This window comes from Acyrthosiphon pisum, chromosome X (genome assembly GCF_005508785.2).
Source record: "Acyrthosiphon pisum isolate AL4f chromosome X, pea_aphid_22Mar2018_4r6ur, whole genome shotgun sequence".
Taxonomy (NCBI): domain Eukaryota; kingdom Metazoa; phylum Arthropoda; class Insecta; order Hemiptera; family Aphididae; genus Acyrthosiphon; species Acyrthosiphon pisum.
The window spans coordinates 14536807-14558459 of record NC_042493.1 but is presented as its reverse complement, the minus strand read 5'-3'; the positions used below and the strand labels follow the sequence as shown (position 1 = coordinate 14558459).

The following is a 21653-nucleotide window of genomic DNA, read 5'->3' as shown; positions in this document are numbered from 1 at the left end:
ATTTAACACTTTAAAATTTCGTACTACACACTACACTATTCGTACTTCACAAAGTGTGTCGTAGTACACACAATTTTAGGGACTGGGGTAGGGTACTGTAGGTTAAACACGTGTGTTTATTAGTTTTTGCAGATTTTTTAGTGGGCACCCGTAGGTATCTGCCGGAGCGTGGCTCGACTTCGATTTGATCAATAATGTAAAACGAAACTATTTTTACCCAACTAATATATCACCACTTTGGACTGGACGTTATGATAAAAACAAAACAGATTACTTTATTACAAGGGTTCCCAACTATTTGAACAAGAATAAAATACTGAAGACAGATGTGGGTATACCAACAACTTTGAGGACAACCGAAGAACAGTGGGATCAGCCAAATGCATGGCCCCCACTTCAATACATAGCAGTGATGACGTTACAAAACACGGATAATAAAGATACTATTATAATGTCGTCTGAAATCGCTTCTAAATGGTTGTTCACAAACTACGGTCCGTACTATAAATACACCAAAATGTATGAAAACGTAAGTCCGATTTGATGATATAAACAATTTATCGGGTGGAAGTGGATACTGTGCAGTGTACACAATATTATTTTAATTCATTATAAATATAATTATCATCAAGCCGTTTTTGACTATCAATTTATATTAATAATTCACAACGATCATAACTATGGATCAAAATACCGGAAAATTTCCGGAAAAATTCGGAAAAAAACCGTTTTTTTTTCCCCAGAGCCTCAGAAAACGTGGAAAAATTGGAGAATATTAAAATAATATATTTCCGAAAAAACCGAAGTTTTCGGGAAATTAAAAAAAAACCGAATTTTTGGAAAATTGAAAAATTGTATTTACGCTTAAAAGTTAAAATAATCTATTTAAAAAATAGATAAGGAAACCTGTCATTGTCATTTCACATTTGCCAATACAGTTATCAATGTATTATTGTATTAAAATTTAAAAATATTAATACGGATATTTCAATATTTGTTCTAAAAATAACGTAGTTCCATATCAAATTGGTATTTATGTGGGAGAGTGTATTTCCCCGAAAATAAATCACCTGTATTTTTAAATATTAAAAATTGTATAGGTACTTATTGTCTAACGCGGCCGGAAAGTCCTACCGGGACACCATTCTGGCAGTGCGGAATTGCGGGTTGACCCGAGAGGAGATAGGCACTAGCGTCACTATGAGGCAGACACGGGACGGATGTCTCCTCCTGGAGCTACCCAAAGGAAGCAGTTCAATGAAAGCAGCCAAGACTATTGCTTCAGCCATGTCAAGCAAGCTTGGCGACTCCGTTGGGAAGGTGGTCCAGCTTGGGGTCCAGGTGGAAGTCGAAGTGCTGGACATCGACGCAACCGCCACCGCCTCGGAGGTCCTGGAGGCGCTTCGCCACGCGATTCCCGGTCAGGACGATCCGGCAGCCAGGATCGACAGGGACGTAGTCAGCGACTTCAGGATATGGGGCACCCGATCCGGACAGCAGATTGCGACGGCGAAAATGCCCAGGAGCATTGCCGCCAGCATCGCCAGGGTCCCGATCGGGTGGACCATGTGCCGCGTCCGGCCGAGAACGCTGCCACCGGAGAGGTGTTTCAGGTGTCAGGCCTTCGGCCACAACTCCAGATCCTGCACCGCGGAGGACAGGACGGGTGCCTGTTGGAAGTGCGGAGTGGCAGGACACTTAATGAAGGACTGCGCCGAGGGTGACGACCGTTGCGTGGCCTGCGAAACCGCTGGTCTGCCGAAGGTCTCGCACAAACCAGGCTCCGGGGCGTGTGCCGCTAGAAGAAAGTCGGGAGCAGCCTAGAGTACAGATGATTAAATTCCTGAAGATAAATCTGAATGCGAATTGGGCAGCAGAGCAGCTTATGGCATAGACGGCGGAAGAGATCGGGGCTGACATCCTTATCGTATCTGAGCCGGCCACCCCCTACGGCCACGAGGACCGGTGGTGATACAGCACGGATCGCAAGGCTGCTGTGGGAACCTCACTGCGCTCAGAGCTCAGTCACGATGGTCGGGGCTTCGGCAGTGGGTTCGCCTGGCTATCATTCCAGGGGCTGACCGTCTTCAGCTGTTATTGCAGGCCCGGGGCCTCGCTGCCGGAGTATCGACTGTTTCTGGGTGACCTTGTTGAACACACCCCGTTTGATTGCCCCTACTGGGAAGGCCTTCGTGAAGCCCTGAGAGCCAGGATTGGCCACCGACCGAGCACCGATGACGTTCCGGACATAATTTGTGGACCGGCGTTCAAGCTCCTGCCGGCGGACGCCCAAGGGAAGGATGCGATCTGAGAGAGCCGAAGAGCGGTTCAGGCTGTTATACGGCATGGTGGAAAACACCCTCTCAATCAAAGAAGCAGAGGAACGAGTGCGACAGGCTGCAAACCGGCGGAATTACCATAGTTAAGACCCGATCTGTACCGTTTGTAATAACTCAATTTTGTTTGTAATAACAGCGGGTGGGGGATTGTCCCGCCGCTGTTAATTGTCGTGTGTTTGTTTTGACAATAAACGATGGTGGCTGGAGGAGAAGTACTGGCACCATAGTTCCTCCTCCAGTCCTCGATACCACAATAAAAAAAAAAAAAAGGTACTTATTGTCTATTTATATTTGTAATAACTAATAAGGTATTATAGTAACTAGCTGATAGGTTTATAAATTATATTACAGCGACTGGTGAGTGGTGAGTGATGACTAGTTACTATTTGATAGTTTTTATATTTTTAAACTTAGTGAGTTGGTAATCAAATATTAAATATTATAAACATATTAAATAATATTAATAACTAATAAGAAATAACTACATAGTAAATACTTAATAGTTAGTACTTTAGTAGTTAATATTACAAATAATAATAACAATAATAATAATAATAATTGTTTATTCAATGAATAAAACGGGCAAATTGCCCAATAATACAAGTAAATAAATAAGTTATTACAATAAATTGATATGAAAATCGAACAATAACATAAATGCATATTAATAATAAGATAGAAATGTTAACTGAAATGAAAACAATTATACAAATAAAATATTACATATTGTTTGTGATGCAAGTTTTAAGAATTGAGGCTAACGGAGAAAAGAAACAATCAATATTAGGTGCAATTTCATTACACAGGGTCATGGATCTAAGAATAGCGGAGTTTTTTTAAATAATTTGTGCTGTGTGATTGTAAGTAGAAAATAAGAGTAGTTCGATTATTATATGCAGGGATATTGAATGAAATATGTTCTAATAGGTAAGGCGCATCAATATGGTTATTTATTAGTTTATATAAAAAAGAAATATCAGCTAAATCCCGTCTGGAGGCTAGAGAGGGAATTATAATTATTTATAAATCAAGTGTAGAATACTCTAGGCTTATCCACTACAGACTTTAAGTTAAGTATGGTATATATAATATTATGTATGTAATATGATTATCAACTATCATTATTTATTAGATTGTTTCCACTATACATTACTTTTTCAGTTCTTTAGGAAAAAAACCAGTTTTTCCGGAAATTTTAAATGAAATCATTTTTTCCCAATTTTTTCGAAATAAACAGGAGAAACCCTGTTTTTTTCGGAAATTTTGATCCCTATATCTGACTACAATTTATTATAAACGTCTCGTTATTCCTTGAAATCAATAGAATGGATAACATTTTATATAGATGTGACTTTAAATAATTCACATTATGTGAATTATAATTATAATCACATAGGTCATGCATCAAGTATCAAGTGGAATTGAGTCGAGAATATTATTGATACTATACGCCATAATATATGGTCTGTAAAATATATTACACCGACTTGGATCACACTATGCATATCGTCGAGTGCCGATTGGTAATTGATTATTGAACCACAAGTTATTAAAACCCGTCAGAATTTAAATAATTTAAATCATATTTAGGTACGATAAATAATAATAGTATATTCATTTAATTGTATTTAATATAATATTGAATACGATATAAAACATTTATTTAATTTATTTTTGAAGAAAAGTGCATAAGTAGGCCCGGGCTTACTTTAATAAATATCTGTGTATAATATTAATATTTTTGTTGTCACGATCTAATAGACAAACGACATAGGCTGATAAATATGAACAATATTAAAGTAAAATTAATCGTAAATTCATAAATAAAAAACTATCGTTAGATGGAAGTTTTAATTCCCTATGCATTGAATATTGTTTTAAATCAAATAGGTAAGTACTTAATTAATTTACAATCATTTAAAGTAAATAATATACATTTTTATTCAAAATTCCTCATTTTTTATCTTAACTTTCTCATATAATATAAATGAACCATATGATTAAGATACTTTTTCAATTTACAAGAAGTGGAGTTTCCTCATCTCACACTGTCTGATGAAGGACATTCTATAAAAGTTCATTCGAATGTTTATTCGGGATTTGTAGTGTGTGTAAGTAACATTCAAATAATTATATACGTGTTATACCGGTTGTGTTATACATTATTGTAACGGCCCTTTGGCTGCCCACTTTCCAAAGCAGTGTTTAGGTTAATATAGACACAGTTAAATTTTAAATTTCCAACTACCTAGGACTTTAGTTTACTTAGGTATAGGCATTTGTGTTTATGGGCTGGCTACTAGGCTAATGGTCTAATGTAAACTAGTATAGTTAAGGCTCTACACATAATGGGTATGCTATGCCACCATTTTGTGGCTCTTTTATCAATGATAAATTTATAAAATAAAGGGGGAAAAATGCATATTCAAAGAACATTATTAGTCGAAAATGATGGCGTATAGCTTACCTAATAACTATAGTGCCCTAGTATAGTAGGTACCCTGTATTGTGTTAGGGACTTGTATAGGCCACATATCGTACACATTCTCATCAATGTCTGTCTAGGTCAATAATAATTATTACTGATTCGTGGCTAGTTTTAGACTTTTTGGTTTAGACTTTGTACAGAAATTTTGTAATGTCTAAGTGTCTAAGTGTCTCGCGTCATATATATATAGTTCAAACATGGAACACACGTTAGTAAGTAGTTGACTGAAGTCTCTAAAATCTTAAATATTTGCTGAAAGTAACTTAATGATTTATCGTTACCGTTTTTATTTCACACAAATACACAATGTATTATATTATCATGGTTTTTAAAACTGAAATATAATAATATGATGTATCTACCTACGAGGAACTAGGCAGTCTAGCCAATATATTGAACATTTTTGAGAATTTGATTTTCTTTAAGACAATTCTACAGACCAAGTATACATTAACAAACTTGCTATGTTAGAGAAGAAACTAATTGTGCACTGATATATTTTTAACAAACTTTTAATTTTTAGGTAATATATTGCGGAACCAGTATCCAATTTTAATAGCACGGAGCATCTGAACATATTTAAATTTCAAAGAACACATAACAAGTTTGGAAATTCAGTGTTCTAACAATTTGATGGGATTTATTATTTTGAAACATTGCTGGTAACTTTATGACAAAAAAAATACTAAAAAAAATTCTATTGAAGTGCGAATTATGTGAAAATTGGAAACATTGTCTTTAATTTAAGTACAAAAGTTGTACACCTTAATTGGCTTAATACTAAATTTATTATAACATTAGTGAACATTGTTATTAATTATATGTTGGTTATAGACTATAGTATACTCATTAGGACAATGACTTAATATAAAATCATTTTTTCATTATTTTTGTTGCTATCAACATGTATTTAACAAAAAATATATTTAATACCTAATTATAAGATTTAAGAAAACGTACTTGTATATCAAATATGGCAACCTACATCTAAGTACAGCAATACGAGCTCTGCGTTAAAGTATTTAACACATGGTTAAAATATTCACTGTCGTACCGTGTTCATACCGACGCTGGCTCTAATGATACACGATATTCTCTATATAACAGTTTGGTATTTAAATTAACTTTCTACACTGTGCAGTGAAGATATGATATTTTAACAATCATCTACTGATAGCTGAGCACGCAACGTGAACTGAATTTGCTACTCGGGACATGGATAAATATCCATAATTACCTCCAATAAAAAGGATTAAAATTAATTTTCATTAACTATTCAGGTTGCATCACGATACATGGCACCAGAAGTACTAGATGGATCCATCGATTATTCAAGGGATTCATTTTTAAGACTAGACATGTAAGCATGTGGATTAATATTATGGGAATTGGCAACTAGATTTACGGCACAACTAGGAGCTGTACCAGAATATAGGTAACCTTTTGAAGAAGTTGGACAACATCAATCATTTAATGATATGGTAGAATGTGTAGTGCATAAAAGATTAAGACCAGCTTTTAAAGATAACTGGAAATCACATCCAGTAATAAATGTTCTTAAACTATTGCATCTAATATATTATCATTGTTAAAATTATTCTTAGGGCTTAATAGATTTATGTGATACACGATCACAGTTTATGATCAGCGGTAAAAGTGTCTGTGGTATGTACTTAAAACTTTCCGTTTTCAATTATGATTTGATAAAGCTTATATCGTACCAATGAAAGAATATTTATAATATAGTTTATTAGTTTATTATTTCCCATATGGAATATCGACACTTCTTAGATGTGACTTAATTCTGGCCTTACTAATATTGTTACATCTCGAACATTATTATCTCAAAAGTAACAGTATCACATGGGAAAAATTATTTTAATTTAAATAATATAATATTATTGTACCTAATATAAGAAAAGCTTGTAGTTTTATCAATACCTATTATAATAATAAAATAATTATAGAATGTTATGATAAAATTAATGTCAGTTAACTCTTAATTTTATAATTAATTATAATATTGTCTAATGCTGTTTTGTAACGTTTTGTATATAAAATGGATCTTCTACCAAAATTAAGATCAGAACCTTGTTGTTAAATATTATAATATGTTGTTTTAATAAATTTTATCTCAAAAGTACTACTTAATAAATTTTTTTAGGTACCTAAAGTAGGCACTTAAAAAGGATCAAGTAGTTAAAATATACAATAATAACAAATATATTACATTCCTATTATTTTGTATTTAAGAGTTATTGATATTAAATGTTATAAGACAAGTTATACATCTGAATGTTATAAATTAATAATATTATTATTAGGTACAAATTGTATTTTACTATTTTATTTTATGTGGCGTAAATCAAAAAATATTTTTTTTTCTAGGCAGAAATAATGACATAAATCAAACTGAATTCAGATTTACAATAAAACAAAGATGAAAAATGGTACTTAAATTATTATTTTAAGCATACAAAAGTAAACTATACAATATTAACAATAATATGAGATTGAAAAAAGAAAAATTAATTAAAAATCCTATTTATAATGACTAAATGACATAATGAAACATTAAAAGTCGATTTCCCAAAATTTTGATATTTTGATTTGTGTCATTATTCTTTCAGGAGTGTGAATTATTTTCAAGTTTTAAATTACAGTGTAAAAGTACATTTTTAAATACATCACAAAAAGAGTAATCGTATTATACCAATTCTAGAAAATTCTAATTAAAAAAAACCGCTCAAAAATAACATTTGTAGAAAACTGACTGAAAATTATTTCAAAATGTTATAAGTAATGAAGACCTATCTATTTATGAATTTCCTTGACATTTCTTTTTGTGAAATATTGAACTGTAATTGCTTGGCTGTTAACTCCAGTATTCTTCTTTTTAGACCTGTAAATATTTAATTCACACAATATCAATTTTTGGATACTAATAATTTAGATATCTAGGTATCTTTTATTTAAATAATAATAGTACAACAATTCTGATGGTACCTTAATATAATTTAATGTCCCAGAAAACCACACAGTTATTTAGTTTCATTTTTTAATTCTGAGCGGAGTGATTTCATAATAATGTGTATTTTTGATCTATTTATCATCACCATAATATGGTGGATTAAAAATGCTTTTATTCCATAGTAACTCAAAAACAAATATCCGTATATACTTTAAATTTTCATAAAATGTTTATATGACAATTTTCCATTTCAAAATATATTGACTATTTTTTAACTTTTTATAGGCATGTAAAATTCTTGATTGTTTTATACAAATATGTAATAAATGCATCATTTATGGGAAAAATTAAATCAATCTTTCGTAATACTAATGGGAAAATAAGTTTCTTTAAAAGCAATATCAAAAATCATAGGTATCATGAAAACGGACCCGAGCATGCTACACATACGTATACAGATAAAAAATAACACACTAAAAATGCCTGGGTCGGAAATAAATTATTAATGATCATGACAAAATAATTTTACTTTTCAAAAATATTAATGGTAAATAATATACTGCTGTGTTGTGATATTTAAAATAGAATAATACGCCACGGTCGTCTCAATCATTACAATTATTATTTCTAAAATGTTTATGAATAATTTACAACCAGTATTTTTATAAACATAGGTACCTACTTGGTTAACATAGGCACAGTTAAATTTTAATTTTCCTCTAAAGTAAACTAGTACCTATATAGTATGTAATCAGTATTATGTTTGGGACTTGTATAGACAACACATCGTACACATTCTTATCATTGTCATTATATATTGCATTTGAGCAAAAATACTCAATTACATTATAATAATCAATGTAGTATAGCCTATAGGTATAAATGTATAATGTAGTTTTTACAGTTTTACACTAAAATTTTCACATACCTTCTGGAGTCTTGAAGATTAAATCAAAAAGTATCTGGGTCTTTTTAGTACGTATATAATGAAATTGTATGTCAATACTTTTAAGCAATCCTCCACAAGAGTTTACTTTTATTGTTTTTATGTCTATATCATAAAATATTGAGAAAGCGGTCACCGATGCATGGAAAGCTATGATGCAGGTCCATAATAAAATAACTGCTTTTAAACAATTCCTGAAATACACACGTATATACATAAATTCATAGAAAAAAATACTAATAATATTGGAAACTGAAAATGTCCCTAAATAGTTCAAAACAAATCAAAATATTTTTAAAATGTCATCATGTATAGAAAATGGAAATATAAGCAACCAGTGAAATTTTCTTGTATCTACGGTCATTTGTTTTAAAGCTACACCAAAAACCAAAATCAATTTTCTCAAAAATAGATTTTGCGTAAAAATTCCCGTTTTTTCTTAATTTTTCTTTTATTTTTCAGTGCTTTTGAAAACTATTGGAAATTTCAAATTTTGACCTCCCGAATGCACCAACTAGATTCACTTTCTCATCAAACAAGATATTGTTGAAGACAATCGAAGGAGTATTACTGCCCCAAACCGTGATGAAAGACACAAAAATTACAAAATTAAAAATAAAATAAGAATGAAAAAACACGCATCATTGTAAAATCAATACATTCATCGTTTCACTCAGAATCTAAAAACACACAATTATAGTATTTACATTTTTAAACTTATATTTACAATGCATGTCAATTAATTATTATCGGATTCGACGTGTTATCAACAAAATACCTAATGTCCAAATCTAATCTAATAAGAATTAGAAATAATAATAATTAGAATTAGGATGCTGTTAACTTCATAGTAATTTGTAATTTCTCTTTGTGATTATTATAAGTTATTATTATGTTAAATTTAATATTATTATCTATGATACCTATCAATAATTTTCACATTTATACTATCATTTCTTCATTAACTGTTGTATTACCAATATGTAAATGCCGACTGACGTTTATTAATTAATTAATAAATAATACCTAACTAATAAGTAATAATCAAAGTAATCAATACATTTCGATCACCATTTCACAGAAACTTTTGAAAATAAAAATAAAACTATGACATAAGCCAAGGGGGGGGTCCGGACCCGGGGTCCACCCCCCTGGGTTCGCCACTGACATATACATATTATACAATATACATACATACAATAATATATTATATATATAGGGACGGAGTCTCTATTGTCAAATGTTTGCCGGCAACCATAACTACAGACCGTGACGCACCAACATTTATCATCGAATTGACATTTTCCGCCATTCGTAAAACTTTTTATTAAAAAGGAACAAAAAAAAAACCTCCATGACCGCCCGCTGGTACACGATATCTGCTTTTACCCTCTCTTAAGGCAGCTGAACATCGGCGCCGAGCCGTCTCGTGTCCAAGCAACTGAACGGCACTAACGTTGTACACGAATATTCCACTAATATTATACAACCCTATTTCGTCTCAGTATTATTATTATTGTCAGTTAACAACTCTACAGACGATCGTCTAAGGAATATTATAATATTATATTTACCGTAGGCACTATAATAATACTTTCGAAGACCCACACAGATGCTAGCCAAATAAGAACCTAATAAAAAACTACAAACGCCAAAAGATTAATAAAATATTATATTAAACATCTGTTAGTATTGAAATAATTAAAAACGATAATATTACGAAAAAAAATTAAGACTCTCAAGTCTTGATAACGAGTGAGTATTGTTATGAATACACGGTACACAATATTGTTATTGTAATGTCTATGTCGGATTGCCCTATAATAATGCGACGATGTTACTGAAAGGATTATCACGACAATGATTTCGAGGACAATCGCTCGTCGAATTTTCGCGGGAACGCGTATAGGTAGATAAAAATCAGTATACACCTTTAAGCATAAAGCAATGTTTGTATCGTTCCCGCGTCCCTCGCTGTACCAACTACTATTTATTTTCCTTCGACTCAAGCATCACACGTTATAACACTGTGCGTATAATAATAATGTGCGTTGTGTTGTTGTGTACAATCGTCGGCTGCCGAAAAATCTGGTTTCCAGAAATACGAAAACCACGCCCTATTGACCATCAACTCCCCTTAACCCCACACCAAAACTGCCGTGCATGACCATTAACTCCCCTTAACCCCACCCCAAAACTGCCGTGCACACGTCATGCACTCGCACACACCCCGACGATCCTCTGCTCGACGGGCCGAGTCCAGGCGGACGCCCGTTTGTCTGCAGATTTCCGGCGACGCGGTCGGTCATACGCGTTTGTAGGTACATAATGCATCGGCAGAACCCTCCTGCGGTCATCATTTCACTGTAATCTTCTTGTCGGTTTGGTCGTGTATTTGTGCAGTGGTAACAGTGCTCGCGTCTTGTGTGTATAACAGTTCGTTTCGCGGCTCTTTGGCATAACAAAATTAATACAATAATATTACATTAAATTCGCGCGGAATCATTATTTTAATCGTCCGAACCTATTCATAATATGGATTAATTGTATAATTTATCAAGCCTGGGCAAGTTAATGATAATTTTTAACTAAGTTAAGTTAAGTTAATGTAAAACATTTTAACTCAGTTAATAGTTAAAAGTTAACCTAATTTTTTTTTTTAACTCAGTTAAGTTAAAAGTTATATGAACATTTTCAATTAACTTATTAACTTAAGTTAAGTTATTATTTTTTTTTTAATAATATCTTTATAAATACCCAGTAATATGGTTTAAATAATAAAAATCATAAATATTATTGAACACAGGAAATAGCCAATAGCTTTTCTATACATGGGTACTGAATTAATAGAATTATGAAGTAGGTAGGAAAAAATACAAAATTGAAAATGCCAAAACAAATACAACCTTTTGATTTATTAATACACTAATTCAGATAATTACTATACATTTTTTTTTAAATTATTAAATAAAAATAACATGGTATTTAAGAATGTACTTAATTTTAAACTCTGAATACTTTTTCAGGGTACTTACTAAAAGTCTAAAACTGTTAGAGAATATAGCCAACTTTATACTTCAGTAAAATATTTATATTTATAAATATTTATTTAAGAAATTGATTTAACTATATTTGTAATTCCCTATTCTAGTAAATGGTTATGTAATATCAATAATAATTTTTATTTTTATTATTTAATTATTTATAAATTAACTTAACTTGAATTTGATTAAAAGTAACTCGTTATTTATTAAGTTAATATCAATTAAAATAAGTTAAGTTAAAAATTAAGTTAATGAAAATTAAATTTGAAAAAGTTAAGTTAAAAGTTAAAATTAACTTAACTTTTAACTTTTTGACGCGTTTATGCCCAGGCTTGTAATTTATACAGCTGGCTGGATGGTGCGCCGAACGGAAAACAGTGCATCATAAAACGTCCGTTCATAATATTATGATATTATTGTGCTATAAAATATCATAATACATATATATCGTCACCGATTCAACGTATATGGTTTTTTTTCTGAAATGACGTCATCGGGGTTAACCAGATCAGGTAAACCGCGATTATTATATATTTTATGGTAATATTTTGTACTTTGTAGGGTTTGTAACTAAACTGTAGATATTGCATAGTATATTGTGCGTGGCACACGTCAGTTATGTATATGGCTAACACACGATTCAGCAAATTTCTCGGCGTATCCAATATATAAAAATACAAAATAAAATCTTCTCGACTGTGTATAAATAATTGTACGATATTGCGATTTGCCTTGCTCAATAATTCTGAACTACATTGTACAAAAATGAATTAATTTAAGAAAATGTATCACATTAATACGAATAAGGGCTGATGAAAAAAATAACATAATTTTATGGTCATAATATTTATGCAACGTTTTGTAGACTTGTTGATGATTATAAAATTAAATAATCGGAGCTAGGTTACTTCCTATTACGAAGTTAAAATTATTATTGTTATACCTACCTATCTTCCAATTTATATAATAGTAAAGATTCGATATTCTTACAATATTTGAATATTGACTTTAGATTTTTATATTTAATTTAATGTTTTTAATTTCTTATAGTGGCTTGTAATTTTATTAAATTACATTAAGTTAAGTTAATTTTAGTTGGAGTTTCTGTTTTTGTTTCGAACAATACTCCTATGACTGTATAGATGAGTGGCTAGTTGGTAACCGAGTACAACTATAACTTTTTTCAGATATTTAAACACCATACACTAAATATGTCTTTTATTATCCCTGTATTTCTCCATAACGATCTGTCTCATACAGAATATAGGTTCCATCAATCTTCCTGGCATAAGCCTAACAAATTAAATAATATATTACAAAATGTTGGTTTGAATATGGAAACGCCGCATAAAATATTGTTTGCTCAACTGTGTTTTCCCAATATGTAAATAGGTATTATCGGAATGAGAGTAAAAATAAATTGTAATCCCTATGTCGACGCGTAACGTAGCGGCGACGTCGAAAATAATTCGCTGTAAACAATTTAATTGGTAAATTGCAAAACGAATGTGCACATCAATTCCATTATAACGCGGGTTGCGTGTTTTGACTTGTTTTAATTTTTACGCTGTACAAAATATGTGCATAGTGATTATATTGTGCACTAGGCACCACTATAATACACACCGATACCGTTCCGTCGCGAACAACCGTGCCCGGCTGTTTGGCCATCGAAATAACCCAATCCAAATATTATAATATTATTTTCATAATATTCTAAATTTGTTTTTTTACTTTTAATAACATTATAAGTACTTAGTTGTATTATTATGGTTTATGTTTTAAATTTTTCTTGAGTTTGGGTAGGTAGTGCACGTGCACTTGTGCACACATACACGAGCCGCCACTGGTCATTCGTTTATTATATTCCGATTATCAGATGATAAATAATGTTAGTTGATCATTATCGGAAATTCAAAACTAACTGTATTATGTTATTATTTATAAATGTATTATCAATTAAATATAATAAAGTGGTCAAAAGAAAAAAAAAACGTATCAAAACGAATTTACAATCAACTAATAAGTATGACTGAGAACTTCTAGTACTTATAAACCTGAAAAAATGTATGCATTTATGCACTAAAAAAACAAAAAATATGCGCTTAAAATATGCTCTAAAAAAGTTTATAATATGATTTTTGGTACCTACTTATATTATACAATTAATATGAAAACAAAAGTATAAATAGATAGTTTGATTGAATACTTTATAAAAACTTAAAAAATAACTAATTAGCAATTAACACTACCTGCTACACGTGTTGCAGTGTTATCGGCCAGATAATCGACCGATATGCTACGATTAGTGTAGTAGTACTATTATATTTTTAAATACCTATTCAATTTTCCAAATGTATACACAATATTATCTTAATTTGTCAATAACCGACATTTTACACTTAAAGTTTTACAAAATATTTTCTTATTTGTTCAAACTGACTTTATTAGATAGAAAACTGGCGAAATATGTTCTTATTTTTTCTAATATTCTCAAATATGCATTTATATGCAATAACGACAAAATATGCAAAAATTATCAAAATAAAATTTCTAGTGTAACTTAGGTACTAGTATTATATAATACTTTCATATGAAACATATTTATACATCACTCACATTATTTTGCGACCTTTCTAGACAAATATGAAAAAACTAGAAGTCATCAACCCTAGCTACTAATAAGTACCTATGTCATTGTGTTAAATATCAAGTTTCCTAATTCAAATACTAAATAGGTAGCAATGAGGCAGACCACGAATGAAGGCGATTTACAAAATGTATATAAACCATTCAAATATGGGTAACTTATAACATAAGTATGCATAGAGGTCCATCATATTATATATATTTTGAAACATTATGTAAACTTATTTGGTCGGTAGGTGCATTTTCATAAGGTTAAGAATATGTACCTATTTCTTCTGTTGAGAAACGCGCACCTAGTGAAAATAAATTTTATTTAAAAAAAATATACAAAGACATACAAATCTATACGCGTTTCCGCTAGACATACAGATGTATAATATGTGTTTAGCGATCAATTATAATAATATCATACTCCGCTTAGTTATCGGTAATTTAAAATATACAAATACCTACTACATTTTCCGAATATTTTAAATACCTTCCTATCATTATATATTATTTTATAATACGTTAGCAGTTTTTTGAATAGGTATTTTTATGTGTATAAAAATAAAAATCTCCAGACCATAGACTGTGTACTAATTAGTAATTTGTGGAAAATACCATTTATTGATAAATAATCATTAGTCATAACATTGTAATTTGTAACATGTCAAATATTAGTTTGTCGACAGACGGTTTACGTATATATCGACGTATCATGATGATGGCATATAGCAAAACGACATTGCGACGAAACATGAAAAATTTAGTGATAGCTAAAAAAATGCCCCCCCCCCTCCTTGGTAAGCCTTTGAAGCCGCGCCTGCCCAGTCCCCACAGTCTACAACATTTTAACATAAATTAGATAACATTATCTCAAATCCAAATACTGAAATACATACATATTACATAATATCAATATTACCTATAGTAATGGTTTTGATAAACGTTAAGGGAAATAAATTTAGTACCATTTCACAAAAGTAAAAAATTCTTAGTACTTTTCAAAATAATCAGGAATTAAAAAAAAATAAATTAAATGAACCAGTTTTACTGAAAATCGATTTTCCTATTTTATTGTAGGTAATTCAAAAACAAAATATTTCCACTCTTTTTAATCTGTTTATAAATATTTAGAAATTTTCAATTTTTTTACGTGTTGATAAAAATGTTTCAACTCGATCGAAAAGCTTGAAATTGTTACACAATATCTCACATAAGAAGTTCTTTTAGAAATTTAAAGATATTTTTTATAAGCGTCTGAAGCTTAAATGTTTACAAACTTCTTAAAAATCACGAACATTAATTGTAAATTATTTTGTAGTTAAAAATGTATAAAATATTCAACAAGGTTCTTTATAAGTTGATGATATTGAAACATAAATATCTAAAAAAATGTACAAGCAGAATTTTTTTATAGTTCAAATTTAGATTAACTAATTAGATATTTTTAAATGATGAAGCAATTTTAGTTATTTTGTTGTAATTCAACACATTTTATGTGGGGATTTGAGACTTTTACGTATAATATTATAATATTCTATATATACAATGTCACAATTACATATTCAAAACATTTAGATCTATTTTAAGCTATTGAATATTTATTCTGTGAACCTATTATAGGGGAAAGTGAGTTAGCCTCAACTTGAGCTATAACTTGAGAGGTGAAAAATCCGTGCAGCTAATTTCTTATTGTACGAAACCCTAAAATTATTGTTCCGCCATATTATGCTAACAACTGATAAAAACCTGTGTTATGCAAAATGTTATATATTTTATGATGCTTGCAGTTATAAAATGCTTGGTTAATTTATTTATTGAGATACAATGTAATTAAAAATTATTTATAATCGGCCAATACCGGTCAAAACTGATTGGGCAATACCGATTGCTCAAAATTATATAGGTGACCAGTATTGCTTGTCGATTTATAATTACAGGTTGAAAGGTGTACTTTTATTCTTTTGTTATTTCTGAAATACAATTTTTTATTAATTTTAAAATATTTTATTTATTTATTAATATATAATAATTTGAGAACAAATGCACTTTTACAAAAAATTAACATGTATTTTTAAAAAAAATTCAATTTTCTATCTATTTACAGGTATTTCCAACGAGACTGGTATTACCCTTCAGGTTATTTACAATTTTTTTTTTTTAATTAAAATAAAATATCAAAAATATTAGGTACATCAAATATTGGGGAGCCAACTTTGTTTTTACAACACAAATCCAATTATAATAAAATATTATACTTTATTCTTAATTTAAACATGTTGTCATAATAGCAAGGCTGGGCAAGTTAATATTTTTTATTATTTTTGTTAAGTTAAGTTAATATGCACCAATAACAAAAAGTTAAAAGTTAAAAGTTAATTTAACTATAGGTTAACTCAGTTAAGTTAAAAGTTAATACACACTTTTTGTTAACTTTTTATTAAGTTAAAAAAAAGTTAATTTGTTTATATAGCGCTAGCGTACTTAATTTTTTTCCAACCCAAAACTAAATTATAGATTATAGTGATTATACTTTATACAGTATTTCCATACAAGTTAGATTCGAATGACATACATTTTTAACTTTAAACAATTCACGGTAAATATTTTTTGACATGAAAACGAAATAGACTGAAATAGTGAAATATAATTAAATTAAAAGCAAAATAAATTAACTTAACTCACTTCTTAAAATTAAAAATTAATTCTTTAATTTCACGTTAATTAAAAAAGAAATTTAGTAAGTTAACAGTTATAAGTTAATGAAAATCCAAAAGTAACTAGTTAAGTTAAATAGTTAAAATAAAATTAACTTTAACTTTTTAACTCGTTAATGCCTAGCCTTGCATAATAGTAAGTATAGGTAATCCATGTTATAAATAAATTATTGATTATTTTTAATATTATATAAAGCGACAATGTGAAAAGAAGTTAAGATTTTGTTCATTTGTTATTTAAGAAATAATATTTAAATTTATAAAAAAAATATGTCTTTGGGGGGGGGGCCTAGGCCCCTCCTGGATCCATCCCTGGGGTACAGATAATAATATGGAACCACGTATACCTACTCCATTTGAACACTAATGTTCCCATTGTTTAATGTACAATTATTTAAAATGTAATACTTAATGAAAAATGTATGTAGCATAGGTGTAGGTGGTTTAGGTTTGGTATCTAAATAAAAATATTTATATTAATATAATTTATTATGATTTATATTATGTTGTATATAACTAGTGATTATTGGTCAAATTTAAAGTTTAAATAATAATTTATTACATAATATGTATGTTAACTGTGCACAATTAATATTAGATACTTATTAATTGTTTTGAATTTAGATACAATGATTATTTTTATGTTACTGTTGGCTATGCTACATACCGGATTGTCGGCCAAAAGCGGATACGAAGAATTGGAAAACAATTTACTTAAGAAATTAGGTAAAATGTATAAAAATTATATTTAATATAGCAATAATTGATTGGAAATAATTTTATTGAATTATCGTTTTATTATTTAGGTATAACCCGTAGAACTGTAGTAGAGAAAAGTATAAAGATACCATCTTCCACAATGGAGTTGTATAAATCCATGCTAGAAGAAAACAATGCAATGACAACGCATTTTTCTCTTCCTGGCTTGCACACAGCGTCTGCCAATACTGCTAGAATTTATCCCAACAAAGGTAATTAAGACGTTTTATAATATGGTACCTATACATACATTATTATATTTTAGATAAATTCTACCTATATACCTATTACAAACAAGTTATAATATTTGTTTTTTATACTTTTAATCGTTTAATTAAAATAAAATATATTGAATATTACATTATCCTGAGCTAATATATTTTAGAGTATAGAGTTGATAAATAATGAGAATAACAATTATTTTTATTTATTTATATTATTTTTAAAATTAAATTAAAAATTAAAACATTGTAAATTATAATTTTATTGTTATAGGATCAACTCCAATTAAAGCTAAGTCTAAGAGATATAGGCTACAGTTCGACATAGATTCTATACCGGAAAAACACCAGGTTAAAGCTGCTGAAGTTCGTTTTCCAATAAAATACGATCAAGTACTACGTAATGGAGAATTTATTCATGTGATCTTACATGATATAGTCCAACCCGGCGAGAAGGGCTTATCAAAACCTATTCTCAGGTTAGTGTGGCGAACAATATTATTCTGTATAGGTCAGAGGTATTCAAAATGTTTTATTCCATAGATTCTTTATCTCTTAACAACATTTTGGTGGCTTTCAAATTAGTAAGGACTAAGGACACAGAAAGATAAATATGTTTTAATGTTTGATTATATTATTATAAATACAATGACAATGATGTCAATACAACTAATTTAATAATTTATAGTTATGCATAGAAAACTGAAATTAAATGTTTACATTTAGGATAAAATATTATATTTCGCTATCATCATTATTTGTATTCCTCTTCTGTGTCAGAAGAATTCTTCCACAGTTTAACTGACTCAATTAATACTTGCAACGCACAGTTTGAATACATCTGGTATAGATATAGGTTATAGATATAAAATATTTAGTGCAAACATTTGAATTTTTTATAGTCATTAAACTAATATCATAATTATATTTATAGAACTATTGATTCGAAATCAATTAATATGTCAACAATTTCAATGACCGAAAGTTTTGACGTAACACCATTTATAGAAAGACTGTCAAAGAATAATTTCAAAGAAAACCATGGTATACTAGTACAATGCGTCACGGAGTCTGGTAGTCACACACATTTGCTGAGCGTGTTTGATTTTGTATCACCTGAAAACACATTGCTATTGGTCTACATCGATGATGGAACAAGTAAGAATTATGCAATTATAATTAACTTAATTACAATTAACTTGATATTTTGTTGCGGCAATAAAACATAGCTTAAACGTGTGAGATGTGAGCCGCTTTCTTAAGATCGGCCGTTTCTCGTGGCAAATTCTAACACAATTTATAATAATACCTAATATTCAAAATTATTCCTAATGGCGCTACCATACTACTCGTTCATATATTAAGATTTAAGGTCCATTTATCTACGATTTATTCAATTTTTTCTTACTTACTTACCATCTGAACTGTTTTATTGTTAACTGTATTTTTTTTAAATAGTAAATTACGATTGTCGCTAGAACTAATTCATATTTTGTTGGCGCCCCACCGCTATTACAGAAAACGCCTGGTACGTTTGTTCCTATTCTAAATCCGTCTAATATAATATTATTGACATTAAACACGAAAGATAACAATATATTGACATTGGACAATCGTTATAATAATAACATGTGATGAACTATAATTATAATAACAATAACGTTGTTCAGGCGAGAAGAGCTCGCTGGAACGGATGATGCATCGGAGTAAACGATCGGTTAACGCTCCGGCACAGCCGCGGAAGACAAGTAAATCGTCAAGCTGCAGGCGGCATTCGATGTATGTAGATTTCAAAGAAATCGGGTTCGGCGATTGGATCGATGCGCCGCCGGGGTACGAAGCTTTCTACTGCCATGGGGATTGCGCGTTCCCGTTGGCCGATCACGTGAACGGGTCCAACCACGCGGTAATGCAGATGCTGTTAAACTCATTTAATTTGGTGAAAGTTCCGCGGCCGTGCTGCGTACCGACCAAGCTGAGGACGCAGTCGTTGATTTACAAAGATGACGATGGCATTTTGCAGATGAAAAACTACCCGGAGATGACCGTGGCCGAGTGCGGATGTAGATGAGAACGCGGCGGTGGTGGTATTAAGCAGCAGTTATTTTATAATTATGTACTATAAGAATAATAAATACATTAGAAGTGAATAATATTATCTCAAATATGAAGGTCATTCGGCCCCAATAAAAATGGAATATCAATCAACGTAGTTAAACATTTTAAAGAATCAATATCAGAGATATTAGTATATATATATATATATTTAATACAATAATATTGGAAGGTACCACACAAGATTCTTTTAAAAGTGCCATAGTCACCCCCATTTATAAAAACGGTGATAAAAAACTAATAAATTATTACAGAGCAATAAGCTTATTAAATATTTTCTCAAAAATGTTTGAGAGGGCTATAAAAAGAGACTTTTAAATTACTTAGAAGAAAATAATATCCTACCTAAATCTCTATATGGATTTAGGAAAAATCTAGGGACAGAAGATGCCTTAGCACGACTTTCCGTGGATATTTTATAGTGACATGAACAATAATAAAAAAAAAACATCATGCATTTTCCCAGTCATCAGTAAAGCTTTCGACAGCATTTATCGTAAATTGTTATTACTTATACTTTAATATATAGGTATAATTAATAAGACACTGAAATGATTAGAATCGTATTTGCATAATAGTAAACAACAAGTGAGAAATAACAACACACTTAACGATGAAGTTACAATTACAACGGGGGTTCCTCAAGAAACAGTATTATCACATATTCTATATATTATACACATAATCTTCATTAGATCATTTAAATTTTCACGGCAAATTATTTTCTTATGCATACGATACCGCCATTCTTATATCAGGGGACAATTGGGACGAATTTCACCCAAAAGCAGAAAAGGACCTGCACTTGATAAATGTATAGTTTCTTAAACATAATTTAAGAATAAATTACACTTTATCAAATTACATTACTTTTACATAGACAATAAAAAGCAACCCAACTAAAATTCATGATATAGATTGTAAATCTAATAATTGTTCATGTGGGATACACACATAAATAACACAATAAAGAAACTACGGAAAATTCACTATATGTTTATTAACGCGAGAAAAATCTTAAATAACCAGGATCTACGTTTAATATACTTTGCCATGACACAATCTATTTTACAATATGAAACAACCGCTTTGGGTGGCTTCCATGGGCGCCCATGGGTAAAATTTTAAGGAGGGGCAAAATAAAAAAAGATCTCAAATGTATGATAATTAAGATTTAATATTATTTTCACATATGAATGTAAATATGCATGTTATATTTGTATTGTCATGTATATATATATATACAGTTAATTAAAAAACATTTTAATTAGTATAGAAAAAAATAGAAAATCAAATTATCTAATCTTATATATTATTCCGTATCGGTAAATAAGAACTGCAAATTTTTTCGTTTTATTCCAAACATATTAATGACATCTGAATGAAAATATCCTTGTTTATATTCACTCTTTCACGATG

At 30.1% G+C, this 21653-nt stretch overlaps 2 protein-coding genes across 2 annotated transcripts; both read left to right on the top strand.

Annotated features, from left to right (window-relative positions):
* Nucleotides 1–1200: 1200 nt before the first annotated feature.
* Nucleotides 1201–1824, top strand: LOC107884060. Its single transcript, XM_016805437.1, has one exon. The coding sequence runs from the start codon at nt 1201–1203 to the stop codon at nt 1822–1824; it is 624 nt and encodes a 207-aa protein (XP_016660926.1).
* Nucleotides 1825–12063: 10239 nt separating this feature from the next.
* LOC100572599 (protein decapentaplegic-like) lies at nt 12064–21371 on the top strand. The gene is made up of 6 exons (XM_003245323.4): nt 12064–12300; nt 17764–17865; nt 17946–18110; nt 18394–18598; nt 19054–19277; nt 19790–21371. The coding sequence occupies exons 1-6, from the start codon at nt 12273–12275 to the stop codon at nt 20188–20190; spliced, it is 1125 nt and encodes a 374-aa protein (XP_003245371.2). The 5' UTR covers nt 12064–12272; the 3' UTR covers nt 20191–21371.
* Nucleotides 21372–21653: the final 282 nt, after the last annotated feature.